At 33.5% G+C, this 24,106-nt stretch overlaps 1 protein-coding gene across 1 annotated transcript; it reads right to left on the bottom strand.

Annotated features, from left to right (window-relative positions):
- Window positions 1-24,106, bottom strand: LOC111085221. The gene is made up of 6 exons (XM_022382818.1): window positions 24,084-24,106; window positions 23,040-23,078; window positions 4,346-4,375; window positions 2,990-3,028; window positions 1,120-1,250; window positions 1-606 (listed from the first exon to the last, which is right to left on the bottom strand). The coding sequence occupies exons 2-6, from the start codon at window positions 23,067-23,069 to the stop codon at window positions 270-272; spliced, it is 567 nt and encodes a 188-aa protein (XP_022238526.1). The 5' UTR covers window positions 23,070-23,078; window positions 24,084-24,106; the 3' UTR covers window positions 1-269.

The following is a 24,106-nucleotide window of genomic DNA, read 5'->3' as shown; positions in this document are numbered from 1 at the left end:
ATTTATTCTGATAAAGTTATGATCTGTAATTGGGTAAAACAAACACCCATAGATATATTATATATATATATATTAAATATATTATTGTGGAATCAGATAAAAGTTTATACGAACAATATTTCTGTAACCAAGAGATGTCTGGCGAAATAAAATAATTTGCTTAGTATAATTTCTTAAAGTCATGTCACTCTATCATTTTCTCTGTGCCTGTGTGAGAGTTCCGAAATGCTGCTGCAACAGAAGACAGGAAATTTTGTCAAGAAAAATAATCAAATAATATAAAATGTTGTAGAAGACGAAAGTAGAAGCGCCCTGTTATCTAGTTTGAGATTAATAATTTCGTTTGGGTGATAATATCTTGAAAATTGCGCTAACATTACGCCGTTCAGAGTAACAATAGTTTCATTAGGTGCAAGAAGTATTGTAGCATGGTAGCAAAATCCAGGTTGAATCATTTTCCCTTGAGAACTGGAGGAGTCGTAATACACTTTTTGCACTACAGAGCTCATGCTTGTTCTATAAGCTACATCAATGCCATGGAGAGTTGGATGTATTTTTAATCTAAGCAATAATATATTCTCATGGAGCATTCCAACGAAGTAGGCCCTAAATATACAGAGAAAAAAAATCAGTGTTTATGCTGTAAGTAAAACGCTGATTTCATAATATAGAAAATCGCTTTATACTAGATGTCGTAAACCCAATGCTTAATGTATTAGGAACGTAACAGGAGATGTGAAATTCATAAAATGAAGTAAATGTTTGAAGTACATCGATGAAGCTATAATTGAACATGCCATTCATTTAAAAGTAAAATCTGATTTACACCTTTTATGAGTGCAAAACTAGGGTTAGTCGCGTTTATGATAAAAGGAAATTCAAGAATTCAGTCTGTTACGTCATTGGAAATATTAAAAGAAATGTCAACATAATTATATTTATTAATTAATTTTTTGGTATATTACATTGTCCATCATAATAAGGACTTCCCGAATATACAGCAACCACTTTCATCAGAATTTGCAGGTTTTAAGAAATAAATTAGTTTAAAATGAAAAATTACAAACAATTACAACAGCTGAATTAAATAAATTGATTTTATTTTTGAAAGAAACTTACGAATTTTTATCTAAAAAATCTTCATTGTTCAGACAAAAATCAGACACCACAATATCATTCTCTTGGAGGATTCTGGGATTCTCGTAAAATCTTTGGAACACGTAAGACCACCAGTCAGTTGGTCGGAGTATCTAAAAATATATAAAACTGTCGGCATTCCAATAATTATTAATAATGCTTAAACATAGCAAAGATGTTTATCATAAACTTTCTGGTATGTTGCCAAGACATCATGGTATTGGTCATGAAAGCTCACAAACTCCCCCCACCCCGTAATTCCCACATTTCTCTTTCATAAGATATAACTTTCCAAATCAGTTGCTTTTAGCAGGCTACTCTTCTGTAAGGTTGAAATTAAGCATAAATTGAAAAAATATCTTTTAGTATTTCATGAAAAGCTCGCTGATTTCAAGTTATAAACTATTAATTATTGGATCATTAAATAGACTTTACAATAATACAGAGAGTGTTAAAGGTATAAGGATAAACTACTCAGAAAGTGTCCTTTCGAATCTGTTTCAAATTTGCAAATTTCACTGTATCAATGAAAAGAACAGTCTTAACAAGGCTTTTGTATGATTGCTAACTGGAAAAGTTCTGGTGTATCAATTGTTTGTAATTGAGGGGCAAGAATCAAGCTATCTTTTCATTGCCTCTTCTTTTATCTAAACTGTGTTACAGGAGTTACTTTATCTTTAGTTTATCTTTCAGAGGAAGCCAAGCATGGTTTCATGGTTAGTGTACATGCAACTATTGACCAGTATTAAAAGGAACAGTTATTCCCATTTATTTAGATCAAGCCAAAGAAGGCCTTTGTGGTTGTTTCTCATCGGCTACCTTCTCTCATTATTCAAAATTAAGAGCGGATATACCTGAATATTAATGGTTTTACCAGGTCTTTTGGCCCATGTTCAAATACACCAATATCAAGCTTTCAAAGATTCATGGATTACTTTTTGAATTGGTATAGTAAAAACAAGAATACTTGTAAACAAGCATACTATCTAAACTTTCAGTCAAAAACGTTTTATATGCTCTTAAATTTACAACTAAACCTTTAATCAGGTAAGTAAAAGGAAGCAATTTTTTATATTTCAGATTTTTAACATGTCCTCCAGGAGCGAATATCAAAAGTAAGTTCAATCCTGAAACTCCAAAAGAGAGTGGTTTTGGACGTATCTTTTCGAGATAACTTCGAAGCAAGTTTTCGTTTGTTAATTGATAGATTTTAAAGTGAAATACAGTATCCTCAAGTCTCCATACTAGCTAGTACTAATGTCTACTTGCTGGAAGTAAATTTAGTATACATTAATAAAGCCCCATTCTCAGCATCATCAATGGAGCAATTGTCAACCTTTTATGCTCCTGCTATCACCTTCTTATATTTAGCTTTCAATTGAAATACGAACAATTTCACCTGTGATTCGGTCGGAAAGGTCGAAGCATCACGATGGTCAGGAGTAGGATGAGCAGACAGGAACATTTTGAAAGTAGCTACAAGCATAATATTGTCCTCAGCTTGCTGCACAATATCTACCAAGGTGGTTCTGAACGGTTGCTGAATACCTCTGCGTGTCATATAGAGACTTCCACGCTTTTTGTGCTTGGCCGTAAAACTCGTGATACGCTAACGGATGTGTCACCTTACCACTTCAAATCACTTTTCTCATCCCCAATGCTAAAAGAGTGTGGGAAATGCCTTCTTTTTAGCCAATAAAAATGTCCATAAAATTTCAGTTCAAATTAAGAAAAACTGGATTGGGTAGTTGTTGGTTTTTCAACAAAAATGTCCCCCACTGGCTCGTGAGGGGCCTGTTAAAAACATTCCAAAGAAGGAACTCGAAAACAAATCAAAGTATGGTTTACTTACTATTCGAGCTCCGTAGGGTTTCTTTACCTTAATTGGTGTCTGAAAAAAAATACACACCTAGTAAGCATAAATCATGATTTCTCATGTAAAAAAATAAACATATAAACGACATCGTAGTGCATTGCAACGCAATTTAATTTTGAAGAAAGTTGCTGATAGATGTAGATTGAAAAAAAGATGGGTCACTTATCATTGGCTATAACTTTTCATTCTTGTTTTTATCTTGTCTTTATTTCATAGTAATCCAATGTTGATGGAATAACCAGATGAACATTTACAGGGTCACATCGTATACCCATCCATAGCTTTGAAATTAGGTTCGTTAAGAGAATGTTACCAAACTTTTTTTTTTCAAGTGTTAGCTTCTAAAATTATGCATCATATTAATAACGAGTTTTGTTTTTATGTCCAATAACAAATTGAAGTACAAAAGTCTCTTTCGTAATAAAACTGATAACGAGTGTAAATTTGAAGTCACAGTATAATTAACATTTGTCGTCAGCATAACTTCACATGTGTTATTTTATAAAGATCAATATTTGAAAGACGGTGTTATTTGATAGTGTTGGGAATTAAAATAAAAAGTTAAGTTTTAAGTATATTTTCAAGCTTAGCATCAGGATACCATTATATAGTGGAATGATAGTGGTGAGCTTATACACGACATCAAAGTATTGATGTTCATAAGACACTAGTAAAACGAACACTAGAAAGTCATCATGTAGACACTAGTCATAATCCTGGAAAGCTGTTAGTATAAATGTAGACACTAGGAATAATCCTGGAAAGCTGGTAGTAAAAATGTAGACTCTATAAATAATCCTGGAAAGCTATTAAATCAAAATGTAGACACTAGGAATAATCCTGGAAAGCTGTTAGTCAAAATGTAAACACTAGGAATAATCCTGGAAAATTGTTATTCAAAATATAGACACTAGGAATAATCCTGGATAGATGTTAAGTAAAAATGTAGACACTAGGAATAATCCTGGAAAGCTGTTATGTCAAAATGTAGACAATAGGAATAATCCTGGAAAATTGTTAAGTGAAATTGTAGAACTGGCAATAATCCTGGATATTTGATCATAAGGCTAGAGTAAGACGTGCGATGTTTCTTATGCAAAATACCTAATATCATATTATGTTAGCTTCGTTTTTAAGAACTGACAATTTACGAAATATTTTACAATAGAATTTAAACGTTCTCAGCTATTTTACTCTCGAGAAAATAAGTATCTTGTATGGTATTCTTTTTAGTATTACAACTGAAAACTTGTATGCTGGATATAATATAGTTTACATTATTTGTATAAGTTCAGATACTTAAAACACACACATAAAGAAACAAATACTGACCTTCTCGAAAAAGTTCCACTTCGATGAAACCTGAATATAAGGAAAATAAAGGTTTAACAATTACTTTCATTGTATCAGTTATGAGCAATGGGCGTGTTTGTGTTAGTGAGAAAAGTACATGTTACAGTGCAACTCACGGGGCCCGGCATGGCCAGGTGGTTAGGGTACTCGACTCGCAATCTGAGAGTCGCGGGTTCGAATCCCCTTCCCACCAAACATGCTCGCCCTTTCAGCCGTGGGGGCGTTATAATGTGACGGTCAATCCCACTATTCGTTGGTACAAGAGTAGCCCAAGAGTTGGAGGTGAGTGGGGATGACTAGCTGCCTTCCCTCTAGTCTTACACTGCTAAATTAGGGATGGCTAGCGCAGATAGCCCTCGTGTAGCTTTGCGGGAAATTCAAAAACAAAACAAACAAGCAACTCACGTAACGTGCCCTCCAGTCCACCCCCCACTGACAAAGCGGTTTGTCTGCGGAATTATACCGCTGTAAACCGGGTTTAGATACTCGTCGTGGGCAGAGCACACATAGCCCATTGTGTAACTTTGTGCTTAACCATAAAAAATAAACAAACACGTAACATGATAGAACATAAATCCACCTGGTGTTGTTTATGATATGAGCTAGATTGTGTATCATTAATTTTCTCAGACGATACAAAATATAAACAATCTTAGAAAACGTATATACTTGAAATGACAAAGTTTGTACGGCTATTTACCGTATTTTGAAGTACTGACTAGAGGGAAGACAGATAGTCAGCAGCATCCTACAACCCATGCTAAAGAATTGACTATCACTCCTATAACGCACGCAGAGCTAAAAGTGCAGGGGAAAAGTTTGTTTTACCACACAGATTGTAGCCCGTCTCACCAGTTCCAAAATCAAGAGCTCATCCAGTAAGTCTAACACGATTGAAAGTTAAGATGTTGTTTCTTGAATTTCACGTAAAGCTACTTGAGTCGCACTAGCCGTCCATAATTTTGAAGTGACATACTAGAAGAAAGACAGCTAGTAAACACCACTCACCGCCAACTCGTGGGTTATTCTAATCGAGAAACTTGATTTAACCGTTAATCTTCTAAAGCATTTACGGCCCCAAACAAGGGAGCGTGATTTTATTTGGCGGTAACGGGGTGCGTACCTCGGAACCTTGGATACGTAGATTGGCACCCTAACCACTGTGACGCGCTTAGCCCGAGAGCTAAGCTCTCGAAATTTCGTATTTTACTAAATTAATGTCAGGTTAATAATCTTCCTAACTTTTTACAAATATTATAATTTATTTCGAGTTATTTTGAGGAAACAGAAGTTAATTTGAGTCAATTTACTTAAATTGTTCAATTCTATACTGCATTAGGCTTAAGTTTGTTTTCCTTGTAGGTATAGTGCCGATGAGACGGTAACAAGTAAGAATGTTTTATAATATCGATCAGCTGAGTTCTGTAATAAATTAGTAGGTCTACACATTAACTGTTAAGTCATTAATGTTTTTGTGAAAAACGAAAATAAAATGGTATTTGTTATTTCTACTTATAGCAAAGGTACTAATGCAATCTGCCTCTGCCCCTAATTCTAAATACTGACCACAGGGAAGGCAGCCAGTCAACCGCACCCTACCCATGCCACCAAACATCACTGTTATAAGAGAGTGACCGTCGCTCTTCTAACGTACACACATCTTTAAGTGTGAGTAATATTCTGTATTAGTGCACATATTTGAACACAGATCGCCAGTTCCAAACTCCAGATATCTACCACAGGGACAACCTGCGGCCTGAATAGTAATCTACCAGAGATAAAAGGAGTTAACATATTAATTTTATGAAAAATAAATATTGATAACATCTTTAAAAAAATGTGCGGAATTAAGAATATAACAAAGAGCTATTTTATTATTTGTGGGAAACAGTAAAAATGGATAGAATTTAGTGTTTGTCTCACCAAAACGTTTTGTTTTTGTTTTTTTACAAAGAATGTTACACTATTTTAGAAGACATTTAGAGAACTTATCCTAGAAGAACATCTAGAACAACATTTGTGGAAACATACACTATCTGATGAGCACTGGTATGCCACGTCATCACTGGATGTAACTGATATAGTGTGATTTATATAGTATTACATTATTCTTCTCCTTTAGTTATAATTTTATATAATTAGTGATCTTAAAGTACATTACGACTTGTCTTTACTCTCATTTATGATTGTCTGTGGAACCAATACATGACAACCACCCTATGACTTAATAGTGCACTAACTTTCTCTAAATTATACCAAACTGCTTGTATGGAGAGTAAAACTAATTATTTGTTATAAATAAAACCTTCGAGTCATGAAAATGATAGTACACGATCTTAATCATGTTACCTGTTATGTCTGTCTTTACGTAGGAAAATATCATATATAATAATAACGATAATAAAGAAATAAGTGTTTAATATTTATAAGAAGCAGACTTTTCTAGAAATCGTAACAAATGTTTTTTTCAATACTTGTTCTAGTTTAATTACATAACGTCATTTAAAGCTTAAAAGTCGGTTGAAATATACAAGGGAAAAATTTGGAATATTTTTAAAGTTAATAACAGTAACAGTAGAATAACTGTACGTAACACTTGACCATAAAATTTGTGTAAATATAAGCCAAATTAGGGCATATAACTGTTAAAGTACTAACTACAAAAAATAGTTCATAAAACACAGAAACATCATTTTATTTTCACTTACAATATAACATTGTTATCAAAACATTAACTGGCACTTACTTCATAGAACACAAAAGTTTCATTGGCGTCTAAGAAGTCGTCAGTGGTATTCCAGGAATGGAATTCTTTGACGATCTGACAGATTCTGTTGGAGTTTGAAGATGGAGCTTTTGCCTGAAAGCTAAACGCTTTACAGCTTGCTTTAAGACACTCGTTTGTACAGGTCTTGAGTGAAGTGACCTGCAGGTTATCAGTTGGAGTGGAACTCGATACAGACTTACCAATCCGAGTTGCTCTGAAACAAGGTAAGGGTATCAGTGCTTGGGATGGCAGTAGTGTTGTTATTAGGAGAAAGGGAATTGACAAGACGTGTACTAAATTAAACATTTTTTTTAGATTTCCTATCTTAGTGTGGGTTTTAGCCGTGTTTGTAATTCTCAGCAGCTGGTAGTGGTCTTGATGACGAGAAGATTATGAGCTAATGCTTGACTGAAAAGAGCAGTAGTTACGGAGCCTGACCTGCGATCAAAGGATGCCGGCGCCTTGATAGGGAAAAAGGGAGAAGTATTGTTTGAGACACTGAGGTCACATGACGTCATAGTTCCTCAGAGTGATACCATAAGGCGGTGTTATTAGGGTGTGTTGCTAGGAGAGAGCAGAAAGTTCCAAAATAAGTCACTAGGCGGCGATGAGATAATGTATGTTGCGCGGGCAGATGTTTCTTATGTGTCTCATTCACGAATCACCAGAGGGTGTTATTAATTGTCAAGTTGTGTCATTTTATGTTGCTATAGTTCTTAACACTATATTAAAGTCAACTTTATAGTTTCACTTCAATAATAAATAAAGGCTTTGAATATGTGTAATTATGTTATATATATTATAGATTGGCTAATTTGTATAGTTTACTTCATGAATATTCATATACTCTTTAATTTACAATCTACGCAAAACATTTAAGCTCAGGATATGTATCCTATGCGTCGTATTCATACACTAATTTAACCTACAATCAGTACAGTTTAATTTTATGGTTCCACATATGACTATACATATAGTAGTTTATCCCACGATCATTAACATTTCAAACTATACCCTCCACTGGGATCCCCCCCCCTCCATTTCGATGTTTTACATATGGATTATTTGTATATTATACTTCATAACTCCGTATAGAGGCATGCTTTTGATAAAAAACATTCACTCTTCATATGCAAACTAATAATCTATGTAGTCCTGAAAATGAATGTCGCCTTGTAAGTAACACGTTCAAACTAAACATATGTATAACCAGTAAAAACACGGTACAGATTGATTTTATTGTTTAAATATATGACTATGCATGTACTAGTTTATTCCGCGATTGCTAAAATGTTAGACACAATTGTCAATTTATTACTTCAATAACAAAGAAAGTGTTTGAATACTTAAAATCAATATTTTATTAGAAATAGAATAAATGTATAGCGTACTTCATGATTTACTGATTTAATTAAATGAAATGTCAACTCTTACCATTTTGTCACAACTTCTACGGTTTTATGCAGAACATTCACATTGAAGTAAAAAACACTAGGACGAAGAAACACATTTAACTTTAAAATTACGCAGACCTAAAACGGATACAAAACGATAAAGGTGCAACCATGATATTCACTTTCTCAAGATTTGATTAGATTGAAAATTATCTTCAGTTATAAATCAATGATAATGCAAAATCGTTTTCTTCTTCCACATCTTCTTCACAAATCCTCATTTGAAAAACTTGATGTCATTTCTTTAGAGCTCCACTTGCCCATTTTGAAAACATTTGCAGAATATCGATGGGCTCAATCATATGCGTGGTCAGTTGAAACAGATTCTTATATACAAGAAACATTGGACACTGACCAAAGTGATTGGACCTAAGATGTTCATCAAATGCTTCTTTGTTTTAAGACAAAAAAAATCGTACGCGTTCATTAGAATTGGACAAATAAAGAATGTATACATGAGTTTCCCAATGTATAGTTATTGCCAATGACTTAACATACCTGCATGAATGTAGAGTGGTTCTTACATCATTACTCACAGATTTTAAAGTTCCAAGATGTTTTTATCCGTTTTTACGTTTGTTTTGATTCGCCCAAAGCTAAACGTCTGCTATCTGCGCTATCCGTCCATAATTTAACAGTGATGGATTAGAAGGAAGTCAACACCACCCACTGCCAACTTTTTTACTTACGAATAGTGCGATTGACCATCATATTATAATGCCCCCATCACTTAAAGGGCGAGCATGTTTGGTATGACAGGGATTCGTCAGACCACGAGAGGCCTAACTATTGCTTAAAGGGTATATATATGATTTAGGAAATAGTGACAATATAAAGTTTGGGTTACATTACAGTCTTTATGCATAATTATAAATCCAAACGACAGCAATATAGACCACAGTTTGATTATTGATAGTACACAATTTTTAAGTGAATACCTAATTTTTTATAGGATATTTATTACAAGATCTTTTGAGATGCAAAAATTTATTGTGAGGACTTACAAGAAAAAGCAATGCAGGTCTGAAAGATTAAACGTTGTCATCAAGAAAGGCATGGGCGTTCCGAATTATCAATTTTGCGTTTCCCTAGTTATAGCTTTGATATCATTTTGTCATCTCCCCCCTCCCTCTGTAATATATCCTGCGGACGCCCATGATTAGAGAAATAAGGCCCCCAGTGGCACAGCGGTATGTCTGGGGACTTAAAACGCTAGAAACCGGGTTTCGATACCCGTGGTGGGCAGAGCACAGATAGCCCTTGTGTAGCTTTGTGCATAATTAAAAACAAACAAACTAGAGAAATAAGGCCCCCAGTGGCACAGCGGTATGTCTGGGGACTTAAAACGCTAGAAACCGGGTTTCGATACCCGTGGTGGGCAGAGCACAGATAGCCCTTGTGTAGCTTTGTGCATAATTAAAAACAAACAAACTAGAGAAATAAGAATTGCAGGAAAAATTATCTCATTTTCTAATTTTGAAATGCATGAAAAAAATACAGACAAATATTCTGAAAAAGTTGATTATACTGCTTGTCTTCTAAAATTATTTTGCAGTTTTATTCTATTTTTTAGGTTTGTTTGTTATGGATTTCGCGCAAAGCTACACGAGGGCTATCTGCGTTAGCCGTCCCTAATTTAGTAGTGTAAGACTAGAGGGAAGGCAGCTAGTCAACACCACCCGCCGCCAACTCTTGGGCTACTCTTTTACCAACGAATAGTGGGATTGACCGTCACTTTATAACGCCTCCACGGCTGAAAGGGCGAGCATGTTTGGTGTAACAGGGATTCGAACCCACGACCCTCAGATTGCGAATCGAGCGCCCTAACCACCTGGCCATGCCGGGCCCTATTTTTTAGGACCTGGTAAAATGTAGATATTTTTATTCCTGTGTTTGTTCAATTACTATTTAGTTTGTGAATGGTTTGATGTTAATTTCCTTGTAATGAATTTTAGTTTAACTTGATTTTGGCCCACCAGTGGCACAGCGGGATGTCTGCGGACTTACAATGCTAGAATCCGGGTTTTGACACCCGTGTTGGGCAGAGCACAGATAGCCCATTGTGTAGCTTTGTGCTTAACTACAAACAAACAATTTGATTTTGATGTTGTGATGTCTTCTCTCTATTTTTTTTCTCTTAATTTGCCAATTGAAAATATCTTACTTATTTGTTAATTTTCTCTTTTCGAAATGTAATTTGAATGTAGTTTATTATTTCGATCCATTTGTAATGTCTGTTAAAGGCTTTAGTTTTGTTTAATTTTAGTTTTATTACTCTGTTAGACTGTCCGCTCTTAAAGTGAACAGGTTATCACCGCGTTCTGGGTATAATTCTTTCTTTTACACATTTTTTTTTCTATTTTTTGTAACTTTATTGATTTGTTAACTTTGTTTTTGCCGTATAATTTTTTATAATATTTGTCCTTCGTTATAATTGTTAAACAAAAATGGGTACGTGTAGGACGTGTAGTTTGATGTTTATTATTCACACTTCCCATTTATGGTTTAGTGTTAAGAAAATATGTTTTGTGTATTTCCCTGCATTGAAGATTCATCATAGTAATGACTGAAAGTTTCATAGTTAAAGGTTTTTATGGTGTTTTATTGTCGTGTAAGTATTTTAGGAGAAGCTAAGCTTAACGTACTTCTCGATTACGTCGCGAATTTAAAGCTAATTAATTAAAGTTACCTTTAACTATCAACCTGAGTGAGAGGGATGGGTGTGTTGTAGTATGTTTGTTTGTAGTTAAGCACAAAGCTATGCAATGGGGTGTTTGTGCTCTTCCCACCACGGGTATAGAAACATAGTATAGCGTCGTAAGTCCTAGACATATCGCTGTGCCATTGGGGCGGGGCGGTGTACAACGAAGGCGTCTTTGGTACTCTAACATCTGCAGTCATATAATTTTCTTAAATTATTGATTATTTAGTTTTCATACTGTCATAGCAACACCACGTGGTCTAAGGTACCGAATACTATCTTATTCTAGCCACCTCAGCTCTTTGTTCTTTTGTTATCTTTTATTTTATTATTTATTATTATTTATTATTTTATTTTATTATCTTCTGTCCGCAATTAATATTTCAGCATATTTTGAGCCTCGATTAAACCAAGTGGAATATCTTTTGCTGGTAAGAGTATGACGTCAAATGAATCTGATAACTGACCAATGCTGTCAGGGAACAGAAGTCACTAGGTGAATCTGTCTAATTTAAAAGTGTCCAGACTATCTAATTTCGAATATTTCTACACTAACTCCAAAAACATAGTCATATACTCTTTCTCTCTAATAAAGTTCACTTAAATCACTGGACTGAACCTCCAGTTATTCGCAGGTGTTTCTGCAAGAAACTTTTTTTTGGGAAATCAGTTTGATTTGAAAATACTACAACTCTAAGAGTGCAAACTGTATATTTTAAAGTGTTTTAAAGAGCAAGTATTAAAATACTCATAACAAATTCAAGACAAATTAAACTATAAAGGCTCTTTGGTAACAAGAGAAATAACGAGTATAAATTTAAAGTTATATTATAAGTAACTTTTATCTTAAGCACAATTTCACATGTGTTATTTTATAAAGATCAATATTTGATAGACGGTATTATGTGATAGTGTTGGGAATTAAAACAAAAAGCTAAGTTCGACGTGTCGTTGTTTTCAGACTTATCTTCGTGATACCATTATGTAGTGGAATGATACTGATGAGCTAATACACGACATCAAAGTACTGATGTATGTAAAACACTCTAGTATTAAGAACTCTAGAATCATCATGTAGACACTGGGAATAATCCTGGAAAGCTGTTAAGTCAGTATGTAGCACCGGGAAGAAACTTGGAAAGCTGTTAAAACACTATTTAGAACTTGAAAAGCTGTACAACACAGCTTCCTTTCATCCACAGTAAAGTATATGAAAAATTAGGCTTACAATACAGAAAAAAAGAGGGTTTTTACTAAAATACATTCATAATGGTTGTCAAATACTGTGAACAGCGCCTCATAATCGTTAAAATGGGGTCATGAAGCTCAGGTAAAGAATTATGATATTTCGAATTCTAAATAAATTACATGATATTACGTTTGCTTTGTTTTATCAACTGACTACATACGAAAAAAAAAAAAAAAAAAGAAGACGCGTTTAATACGAAATCTTGGATACACAGTAAGATACTGTGACCACCGGGATGTGCTCGGCCCAGATAAGTTACCGGACCAACTTATAATTACACTCCTCTTTACTAACACTTATAAACTTATATAGTTATTGATCTTAAAGTAATTTATAAATTGACTTTAAATTATGACGTATTTTTGGCCGGAGGACCAATATATAACAACACCATAGTACATCACGTTTAATTTCCTTTAATTTATACTAAACTGCTTGTAAGACTAATATAACACTTTAATAAAATAATTGCTTATTTTTTAAAAAAAAAACTTTCAATTCATGAGCATCATGGTACTTGGTTTTAAATCACGCCACCTGTATGTCCACGTTTAAGTTAAAACATAATGTATAAAATAATAATAATAGTCAAAACTAGAAAAACTGAGTTACTTAAAATTATTCCTATTTTGGTTCAGACTAACATAATTACTGTGATTTACGAAAGTAGGGATAACATTTTTAATATTTTAAGTAACTTTCTTGGTTCAATACTTTTTATAGCATTAAAACTTTCCATATTACTATACATAGCTAGGTTACGTATATATCGATACCTACTTATTTAGTGTTGGTTTTAGCCGTGTTGGTAATTTTCAGCAGCTTGTGGTCTTGACGACGAGAAGATTATAAGGTAATGCTTTAAAACGCCGGTTCAAATATACCAAGTTTTGAAACATATAAGAAAGTTTGTTGACATGCGTAAAATAGCTTTTTTTTTTTTTGGCATAAGTATGAAATATTTGTAGTCATAGTGTCTCGTTGCTAGGAGACAGAGCCACATTATCAATAGTTATGTATATGAGACGAAGAAAATCATTTAATAACTTACCCAATATGCTCGTTGGAATAAAAACGAGTTTATTTATTTTTTGATTCCGCAAAATGCCTAGTGATTGCAACTAACAAGCCACATATCATTAAAAATATATTACTAAATAAACAAACTTTACTACTAACTAGAAGCGTGGCAAAATAAACAGTTTAAATTCGGAGGAACTCACAAAAAAAAATGTTGAGACAGGGCATGCTTCGCACTTTAAACGCCCTCCTTGATCAAACATTCGTATGTATAGAAAGGAGCTTCAGAACTGTTTGTTTGTTTGTTTTTAATTATGCACAAAGCTACACAAGGGCTATCTGTGCTCTGCCCACCACGGGTATCGATACCCGGTTTCTAGCGTTGTAAGTGCACAGACATACCGCTGTGCCATTGGGGGGCGCTTCAGAACTGAATTGAACCCTATTTTTATCCATGAATTTTTCTAATTATTTATGCACAGAAAAACAACAACAACAAACTTTGGAATGTAATTCACAGGTCATAAAATTTCTTAGGACGTGTGTTTCCATAGAATTACTAAAACGCAGACTTGTGAGTGTTTTTCTTTTAAGTTACACTATTTATTTTTTTTGTAGAATTACGCTAACCCTAAGTTTAATGAGTTAGTGCGTGTTGTTTTAAAATGTATATCGTTTGGAGTAGAATTATGTTAGTCACATAGTAGTCTGGGTAAGATTCATTCTTTAAAATTAGATTAGTCTTGGAGTACCCCGAGAAAGCGTTTTTATTGTTCAAATTATATTAACATTAGAGGACTTTTCAAACCGGTTCCTTCTGTAAAATTAAATTACTTTTTAGTATTTAATATATTTTTATTTAAAACTATGTGAAGTTTGAGCTTTTTGTATTAGTGTCCATTGTTGGGTCATGGATTTGTTAAAGCCAGCACTGTTTTATATATCCAGCTTTTGAAGTATTTGTTCCTGTTCTGTCTTTTTATTAGAATTATATTAGTTTTGGAGATATATGTGGGCGTGTTTCATCTGTGGAGTTACATCTCACTTGGATCATTCTTCAATTGTGTCTCGTTTTAAGAGTTATGTAAGGCTAGGAGAGATTCATAGAATGTGTCTTTTTTTTTCTATGTTCGTGTTGTACTTTGTCTGTGTCTTTTCAGTAGTACCATGTTACTCTTCGTGTAGTTTGGGGGAGAGTTTCTTCCGTAAATTTTCTGAAATAGCATGTTAAAGAGAACTGCTATTGTCTTAAATATGTGCTAAAGTCATATAAATTTCAAATATTTATTTTCCACATTCTTCTTAATTTGTTAATTTAGGATTCAAAATAAGATGAGTGTAAAATACAGTATTCCAGATCAATCTTTTAACTTCCGCAAGTCACTGACCAAGAGACTTTTCATTCAATACCATAACTCTTCCCTTTGGCTGTAAGATTAGATATAAACATTGTATTTGTTAGTGTATGTGTGTATGAATTTGGGGCTTATCCTATGAAATGTACGTAGTAGGAAGGAAATTTGAGGAAAAACTCTATTTGAAACGAATAATATTTCCAAAAGACTTTTTTTTTTCTCTTTTCAACTTTCATCTTATACGTCAGTGCTTTAGAAACCAGATCTGCGTTTTTCAAAATTTCTGTGTTTTGTTCTAGATGCTCTATACCAACTTATGACAAACACTATCACCCCTTAATTCCAGCACTGTTTAGGCTTAAGTGTCATCGATTTCCGTGTTAATACAGAGCGATTAAGTATACTTGAAAAGCTGAATAAAGTGTATGTTATTGTTTCTGGAGTCACTGATGAGACACTATAAGACACTACTTGTAGATTTAAAATCTGATTGACCTGATTTTATTAGTAGCCTCATAGAAATCACAATCAACACTAAAATATTTCTAAACTTGATGGATGAAATTATTAACTGTTTACAAAGATGAATAATTTGATATTTATTGAATCTCAAGAGAATGTGAAACAGAAAGTTAATCGCACTTCATAAGTATGATTTACTTATTAGTTAACCAATGTGCACGTGTGGGGATCAAAGTGCGAAAACTTTGACCTTTTAAACATATTTTACCCTACATTGTTCGGTTAGTGTCAGTTCACGGTAGAGGAAAGTAAATACAAGATACAATGTTCAGAGATGCTGATAAAACTGAAGATATGCAATAAGTTCAATGGGAGAAAGTTTTGTTATTCTTCATATGAACATTACCTTATATTGTGACTTGTCAGAGTCTGAATCAGACAGATGCCGTCAATTCACAGACATATATATTGAGTACAAATACTTCTGTAACTCATCTGTTTTTTTTGTACAGTTTACTAAACGTTTGTCATATTATGTGTATCACGTAACAAATTCGGAATTATAGTCAATACTCCAATATGGCGTAGGTTCAATGAATCTTATTCATGCACATTCAGGTAATGGCGTGATCTTGTATATATCTACTGGTAGGTCAATGGTAAGTTTAGGGACTTACAACACTAAAATCCAGGGTTCGATTCCCCGTGGTGGATGGAGCGCAGATAGATTGTTGCGTTAAATATGAAACAGTACTAAATCAAAAGCTTTGGCATATGCGAGTAGTGACATCCCAGAGACGTATTTAGCATCCATACATTTGATTCACGATGATTTCCAAACGATTCGACACGTGATTCTTCCGCATGGATAGAAAAAAAAAGCTAAATGAATACGTGACATCCAATTCTGAAAATTCTCTATGGTAGTAAAAAAAAAAATGGCACAGCAAATAATTAAATTACAAGGGGGTTCCAATCTGGGTTCTGAATCACGTCACTTATACAAATCTTATTATATCTTACAGAACGGCCCAAGTTTTTCGATGACACCTAACAGTGATCATAGCCACCAGTTCATCTGCCGCTAAATATCAAAATATTGATAGATTACACTGTATGAACTTCGTTTAAGCACAAAATATGGACCAACATTTGCATATATGAATTAATATATAAATACAATCATTTACTGAAGTAAACTAACATAATATCGCTGATACCTATGAAATCTGTGGTTTAAATTACGGGTTGGAGGAACAAAAGTAAAGTATTTCAACTCTAAGTAATTTGTAAACGTCTGGAACTAAATAATTTAACTTTATTGAACCATAACAGAAACTTGATGTAATCGACTTCATAACCATAATGTTAGGTTAACATGAAAGGAAGGATGGTAAAATTAGTGATCAAAAGGTGGTATTATAGTTTATATTCAAATATTAACTCTTGAAATACAGAGACGAAAAATGTCTATTTTTTATGAGTTTCAAATCAAGAGGTTCAACAGAAAGAAAATGGCAGAAATTTACATTTTGTCTGGAGTGGGTACTGTTGTTGTGTACAAAATAGAAACATTAAAAATGGCATTTTCACAACTCTGTCTATAAGAGAATCTCATGTAGATAATAATTCCGTTTGAACGGTGTGGCTATTTAGAGAATTATGGCTGAAAAAAAAAGAACAAAAAGTCATAAAGTGGAATCTATTGCTAAAAAAAAAACAACAGATGGAGTAGTTTGTAACATAAAAAGATATTCATACTGTACTTCAAAACATATATATATGTTCTATGGTGCATTAAATGAGTTCTATTTCATCTGGAGATATCACTTGGATCGTAGAGATCACACTGAACAACCACTGTATTATTGCGCTTGTATTGGTCATTTTCTTAATTTATTCATTTGTTAATCTATTATTTAGTGTTTTTTTAGGGATAATAATAAGTTCTTTTTCACATATCTGGCATAAACTAGTTAATAGATATACATATTTTTACATTATTTATAATAATAAAAATATTAAAAACAAATAAACAAAAATATAAACGTGAAAACATTTTTAGTCCATAGTCACTCGACCCTCAATGGCACAGCAGAATGTCTGCGGACTTGCACTGCTGGAAATTGGGTTTCGATATCCATGGTGTGAAAAGCACAGATAAACCTATGTGTAGTATTGTGCTTAATAATGAATAACATACTCATCTTCTATATTATATTCCCAGTATTAAATCGTTTCTCTTTATTATGCTTTAATCGGTTCCTTATTCCCATATTTCAACCCTTCCTCACTTTGTATGTTTTATATGTGATGAAGTACTGTATGGAGATTTTTATTTATTTAAAACAAGTTCGAACATTTAAAGATGTGGATATGGTACTTAAATTATGGGGAAATTCCATTGTTGTTATGGTACTTAAATTATGGGGAAATTCCATTGTTGTTATGGTACTTAAATTATGGGGAAATTACATTGTTGTTATGGTACTTAAATTATGGAGAAATTCCATTGTTGTTATGGTACTTAAATTATGAGGAAATTCCATTGTTGTTATGGTACTTAAATTATGGGGAAATTCCATTGTTGTTTTGATTTTTACTTTTTCAGAGTATTAGAATATAATGTTTAGAGAAAAAAAATAAGTAAAAAAATCGAACTCTGATAGAGATTTTCGGTCATTGATCTTTCCTACCTTTCTTTAAACACTCAGGAATTACGTACCATGTATTGTTTGTTTGTTTGATTTTGAATTTCGCGCAAAGCTACACGAGGGCTATCTGCGCTAGCCGTCCCTAATTTAGCAGTGTAAGCCTAGAGGGAAGGCAGCTAGTCAGCACCACCCACCGCCAACTCTTGGGCTACTCTTTTACCAACGAATAGTGGGATTGACCGTCACATTATAACGCCCCCACGGCTGAAAGGTCGAGCATGTTTGGTGTGACGGGGATTCGAACCCGCGACCCGTAGATTGCAAGCCGAATGCCCTAACCATGCCGGGCCATGCCTGGCCACGTACCATGTAAGCGACAAAGTCAAATTTATTTTAAACATCACTGAAATAAATAGAGAGTTTTTTTGTTATCTGACATCTTTCGTTGAATATTACGATAAAACGACATTTTGGGATCAATTTTGTCTTAACGTTCGCTACAACTTCAAATACTCTTCCAATCTCTGATTATCTAACAAAAATCGAAAAAAACGAGACAAAAACGTCTCGCCGTTGAAGTAAATATTCTTCTTCTTGAAGCATTTCGAACCCTTCGTTGTTCATTAAAATCAACAATGAACTTAACATCAAAAGAAACGGGATACTTAAGAAGTTTGAAAAACGACAACACCATCTTCAGTACCGACCGACAAAGACAACGTCACCGTAGTATTATATTCGTCCAACTATGGTGAGAGATTACAAAACTTAATACAGAATATTTATGGTACCAATCGTTTCAGAGTAGAATTAAGCAGTATGGTATCAAACACTGAAACATGAGTACAAGAAATAAGAACTGTACAGAAACCAACGACATTTTAGCCAGAAAACACTTACACAATATGTTCTCCAATATACCAGTCACCGATATCCCTTCATGAAATCTAAAACCGAAAATTCAGTTCATTTGTTTCTAATAGTTCGTTTTCAATGCATATCTGATGCATTTTAGGGCAACAGAGACTTTACAAAATTGATGGTCAAACCCACTATTCTCTGAGACACGAGTAGTCTAAGAGTTCGTGTAGGTTATGTAGTCTAGTTTTCTTCCCTCTAGCCCTTTCTGTTCAAATTTACGGAAGGCTATTTGAATATAACTTTTGCGTAGCTTTGCCTCAAAAGTCAACACAAACAGACAAATGTTCCAAAACTTTCCACATGTAGTTTTAAAACTCTATTTCCAATTATTTATTTATAACCGTATTTAAGAGTGATGAGAAATGATTGATGTAGCATTTTGTTCCTGATGAGGAAATTCCTACGTTCGTAAATGCTCAAGTTTTTGAGTTTCTTATTTTTGATATACAAACGTATATTACTATATTAATAAAGACCAAAATAATTATTTCTATTAATTATGAAATTACAATAATTCGACTTTTTTTTTGGAATGGATAAAGATCTGTACTGGAATAACTCAGTTAATTTGTTCCCAATGAATTTCTACTGAATTTAAGTAGGAATTTTCTTGAATCTTAGTTCTACTAATGTATTCATTAGTTTGATTGATATTCGGTTTTACGTCGTTGGTGTTAATAATAATGAATTTATAAAATTAATTATAACTGTCTTCAAACACAATTTTCCTTGAATATATTCATATATATTAGACAGCGAATGGTAATGTTTCACACAAAATGTCGATTTTAAATATGTACGTATTTTTCAAACCTTCGATTACAGAAATGTTTTTACGGTTATAAACTGCGATCTAAGGTGTACCAATAATAATAAAATAAATTGAAGGCAAAGTTGAGTAAAACAATAGATATATTTTAAACACATACACACATACATACATACATATATATATATATATATATTAGATATATTATTGTGGAATTAAAGAAAGGTTTTTGATAGCAAGGAATTTATTCCCGCAACATTTTAAAATTAGATTGTTGGTTTAGCTACAAGTAATTGCATTATGGTATGTTTTAACAGCATTACTTACTCCATTCCATAAATCGCTATATCATTCATAGAAAATGAAAGATTATAAATACTGAAAGTAACATACACATGCATATGATATCGGTGTATCTTAGTAATGATGTGTAAGTATAAATGTAAAAAAAATGTATTTTTAAATATGATTATTACAGTACATTTGTTGCCTTCTTCTTCCATTAAATATTTAATAAGTTAATTGTTTCTCTAGATTCTGTTATTATTTAATTAAAGTTAAAAAAACTATGTGTGAGAACATATTCTAAACAGTGTTATCAATGATCAAGTGATGTGTTAGAATGTGCAATAATTTGTTTAGTTAATTTCTTAATGTTTTATCACTCTGCCATTTTCTCCGTGCATTCAAAAAATACTGTTCCAAAATGCTGCTACCACAGAAGCTAAGATATTTTATCGTGCGAAAGAATCACAGAATATAACACGTTGCGGAAGGCGGAATTAGAAACGCTCTGTTGTCTATTCTTACGTTAATAATTTCGCTTAGGTGATAATATCTTGGTGGTCGCGCTAACATTACGCCATTCAGCGTAACAATAGTCTCGTAAGGTGCCAGAAATATTGTAGCGTGGTAGCAAAATCCAGGTTGAAGCATATTTCCTTGAGAAGTAGAGGAGCCGTATTGCACTTTTTTAACTGCAGAGCTCCTGCTTGTTCTATAAGCCACATCAATTTTACGGAGAGTTGGATGAACTTTTAGCCTAAGAAATAGTTTTTTACCATAGAATATTCCAACGAAATAGGATCTAAATATAAAGAGAAAAAACAGTGTCTCTACTATAAAAATAAAGCTGTTTTCATAACATACAAAATTATTTTATACTAGATGTCGCATATTTATTGTTTAATGTAATAAGAAGTTAAAAATAGATTTAAAATTCATAAGATAAGATCAACGTTAGAAGTACGTCGAAGAAGCTATAATTACAAAAGAACTGACTAATGTAACTTATTTAGTATTAAAAGGTTATTTACAGTTTTTTTATGAATGTAATATTGTGTATAATTTAACGAAATTCAAGAATTCAGTCTGGTACATATGTCATTTAAAATACTAAAAAATCCATATCCGGCTAAACATAATTAGGACTGATTATTGTTTTGGTATATTACGTTTTCCATTATTATGAGGACTTCCTGACAATACAGCAGCTTCTTTCATTTAGATGAGCACATTTAAGAAATAAATGTGTTTAAAAAGAAATAATAAAGACAATTGAAATATTTTGTTTAAATAAACTGATTTTCTTTTTGAAAGGAACTTACGAATATCGATCAGTAAAATGTTCATCGTACAGACAGAAGTCTGCCACCATAATGTCATTCTCTTCTAGCCTTATAGGTATTTCGTAAAACAGCTCGAACGCGTAAGACCACCAGCCTGTTGGATTGAGTATCTAGAAATATATAAAATTGTTGGCATTCTGATAATTATTAATAATAGTTAAGCCCAGTATTTGATAAGCTTTCGGGTTTCTGCCCAAGACAATATTTTAAAATTATAATGTTTGTTTGTTTTTTGAATTTCATGCAAAGCTACATGAGGGCTATGTGCGCTAGCCGTCCCTAATTTAGCAGTGTAGGACTAGAGGGAAGGCAACTAGTCATCACCACCCACCGCCAATTCTTGGGCTACTCTTTTACTAACGAATAGTGGGATTAACCGTCACATTATAACGCCCCCACGGCTGAAAGGGCGAGCATGTTTGGTGGGACGGGGATTCGAACCCGCGACCCTCAGATTGCGAGTCAAGTGCTCTAACCACCTGGCCATGCTGGGCCGTAAAATTATAAACCAGTAGATAATGGAGCATTAAAGAAACTTATAATACTTCATTTCCTTATACCAGGAATTTTAAATGCGTCAGGATAATTTAATAAGAAGACGGCTTTTTTGAAGCTGTTTCAGAATTGGAACTTCCATTGACACATAAGTCATAGAATAATGTAATGTTTCATTTGTACGATTATAAAAGGGAAAAGTTCTGGCATATAAATCATTTGTACTTGCGGAGCAAAAATCAATAACCCTTTCTCTACTTCTTCCTTTAACTAAATTGTGTTGAAGCAGTTAGTTTATTTTTCAAATAGCGCAAGGCGTGGCTTATTGATTAACGTGCCAGACTGCGGATTGAAAGGTCCAAGATTGAAGACGATGAACACGTTTCGCAACTGTTGCCCAATATTAAGAGTGGCAGTTAATCCCATTTATTTGGCTCAAAGCCAGGCAAAGCCATTGCAGCAGTAGTTGTTTCTAGTTGGCTGTCTTTCATCAATAGTTCCAAATTTGGACCGGTTACACCTGAATGCTGGCCCGGCATGGCCAGGTGGTTAGGGCGCTCGACTCGTAATCTGAGGGTCGCGGGTTCGAATCCCCGTCACACCAAACATGCTCACCTCCGCCATTGCCTGGTCCCAAGTCCAGGATGAGAAAGGAGGAGGGTTGGGCGCGGGGCTAGCAACTCCACCCCGTAAAAAACAACCTCCTACAAATAACTGCAACAACAACTTCCGTTGGCGAGGTGTTGTTGCGGCCCTATGCTCCACCGGGAGTTTACAGGAATAAAAAAAAAACACCTAAATGCTAGTGATATCTGTCCCGACCTTTTGGCTCATGTGTACATATAGCAGTATCAATCTTTCAAAGCCTTTAGGATCACTTTTACGGTGAGAGAAGTACAACAAAAACAACCTTCAACGAACACACCACATAAACTTTAAAACAACCATGTGTAGAAATGTATGTGTGATCTTAAAGATACAATTACCTGTATAATAGGCGACTACACTCAAACAACGAGTAATACTAAACTACTTATTTAATATATTACAGATTTGAAAAAAATAATTCCATAAAAAAGTACTCGAAAACAGATCACATCCTTTATCAAAAACTTCAAATTGAACTTTACACTCGTACTGTAAAGGACTAGAAAGCATGACAATTTGTTAAAGTTTAATGGAAGTGTCAGTTACTTACTATTCGAGCTCCATCGGGTTTCTTTACCATAGCTGGTGTCTGTAAAACAATACAAATAGAACAAGCAGAAATGATGATCTTACATACAGAGAAAATTTAAACTCTTTAGTGAAATCACAGTAAAGGTACCACAAGTGCATTCAAACAAAACGAGAATCTGAAGAAAGTTGTTGTTAGATGTTCATTGGAAGAAAATATAATGCGTTACTTGTGTTTGGTGATAACTTTTTACACCTGCCTTTATTTTACATTATGTTGATGTAATAAAATATTTGAAGCTTTTCGGGGCTTGGTCATATATAGTGATACCTTCGCATTGAAGCTCATTAGGAGAAGTTACAAAACATTTATTTCAAGTGTTGCCTTTTAAATTTATTGGAACTAATAATGCTAAATAAATTGATATTTTCTACAAGAAGGAAAACATTTCTAATATTTTTTTACGGTACTTATGGCGACGATTATTAAAGCTTGTAAAATTATTATGGAACACAAGTCATGCACTTAATAAAGCACTGCTAAAGGCTAGGAATGTCACTAGGAAAATGTTAATATCACTGCTAAAGGATAAGGAAAATTGTAATATAAACCATAAACAATTCCTTGAGAAGAAGTTAAAAATGCCTCATTTTAATAACATGTTTTGTTTTATGCCCAATAACAAATTGATCTACAAAACTCTCTTTCGTAATAAGACCGATAACGAGTGTAAATTTGAAGTAACATTATAAGTAACTTTTATCTTCAGCACATCTTCATATGTGTTATTTCATAAAGGTCAATACTTGCTAAACGGTATTACGTTACAGTATTTTAACGAAAAATACACAACGTTATATTATTACCAACTGAATACGTATAAGATATTTAGAATACGAGTATAAAAGTTTACAGTTATTTCAGGCTTGAGAAAATAATCATTGAGTCTAATGTTTTCAATTATAAAAGTTAAAACGTGTTTGCTAGTTAGATCTACACATAATATAATTTACATTACTTGTATAATTCCAGGTACCTATAACACACAAAGAAATAAATACTGACCGTCTCGAAAATGTTCCACTTCG

Source organism: Limulus polyphemus, unplaced genomic scaffold (assembly GCF_000517525.1).
Source record: "Limulus polyphemus unplaced genomic scaffold, Limulus_polyphemus-2.1.2 Scaffold12, whole genome shotgun sequence".
NCBI classification, from domain to species: domain Eukaryota; kingdom Metazoa; phylum Arthropoda; class Merostomata; order Xiphosura; family Limulidae; genus Limulus; species Limulus polyphemus.
The sequence above is the reverse complement of the archived record's forward strand: the minus strand, read 5'-3'. Positions and strand labels throughout refer to the sequence as shown.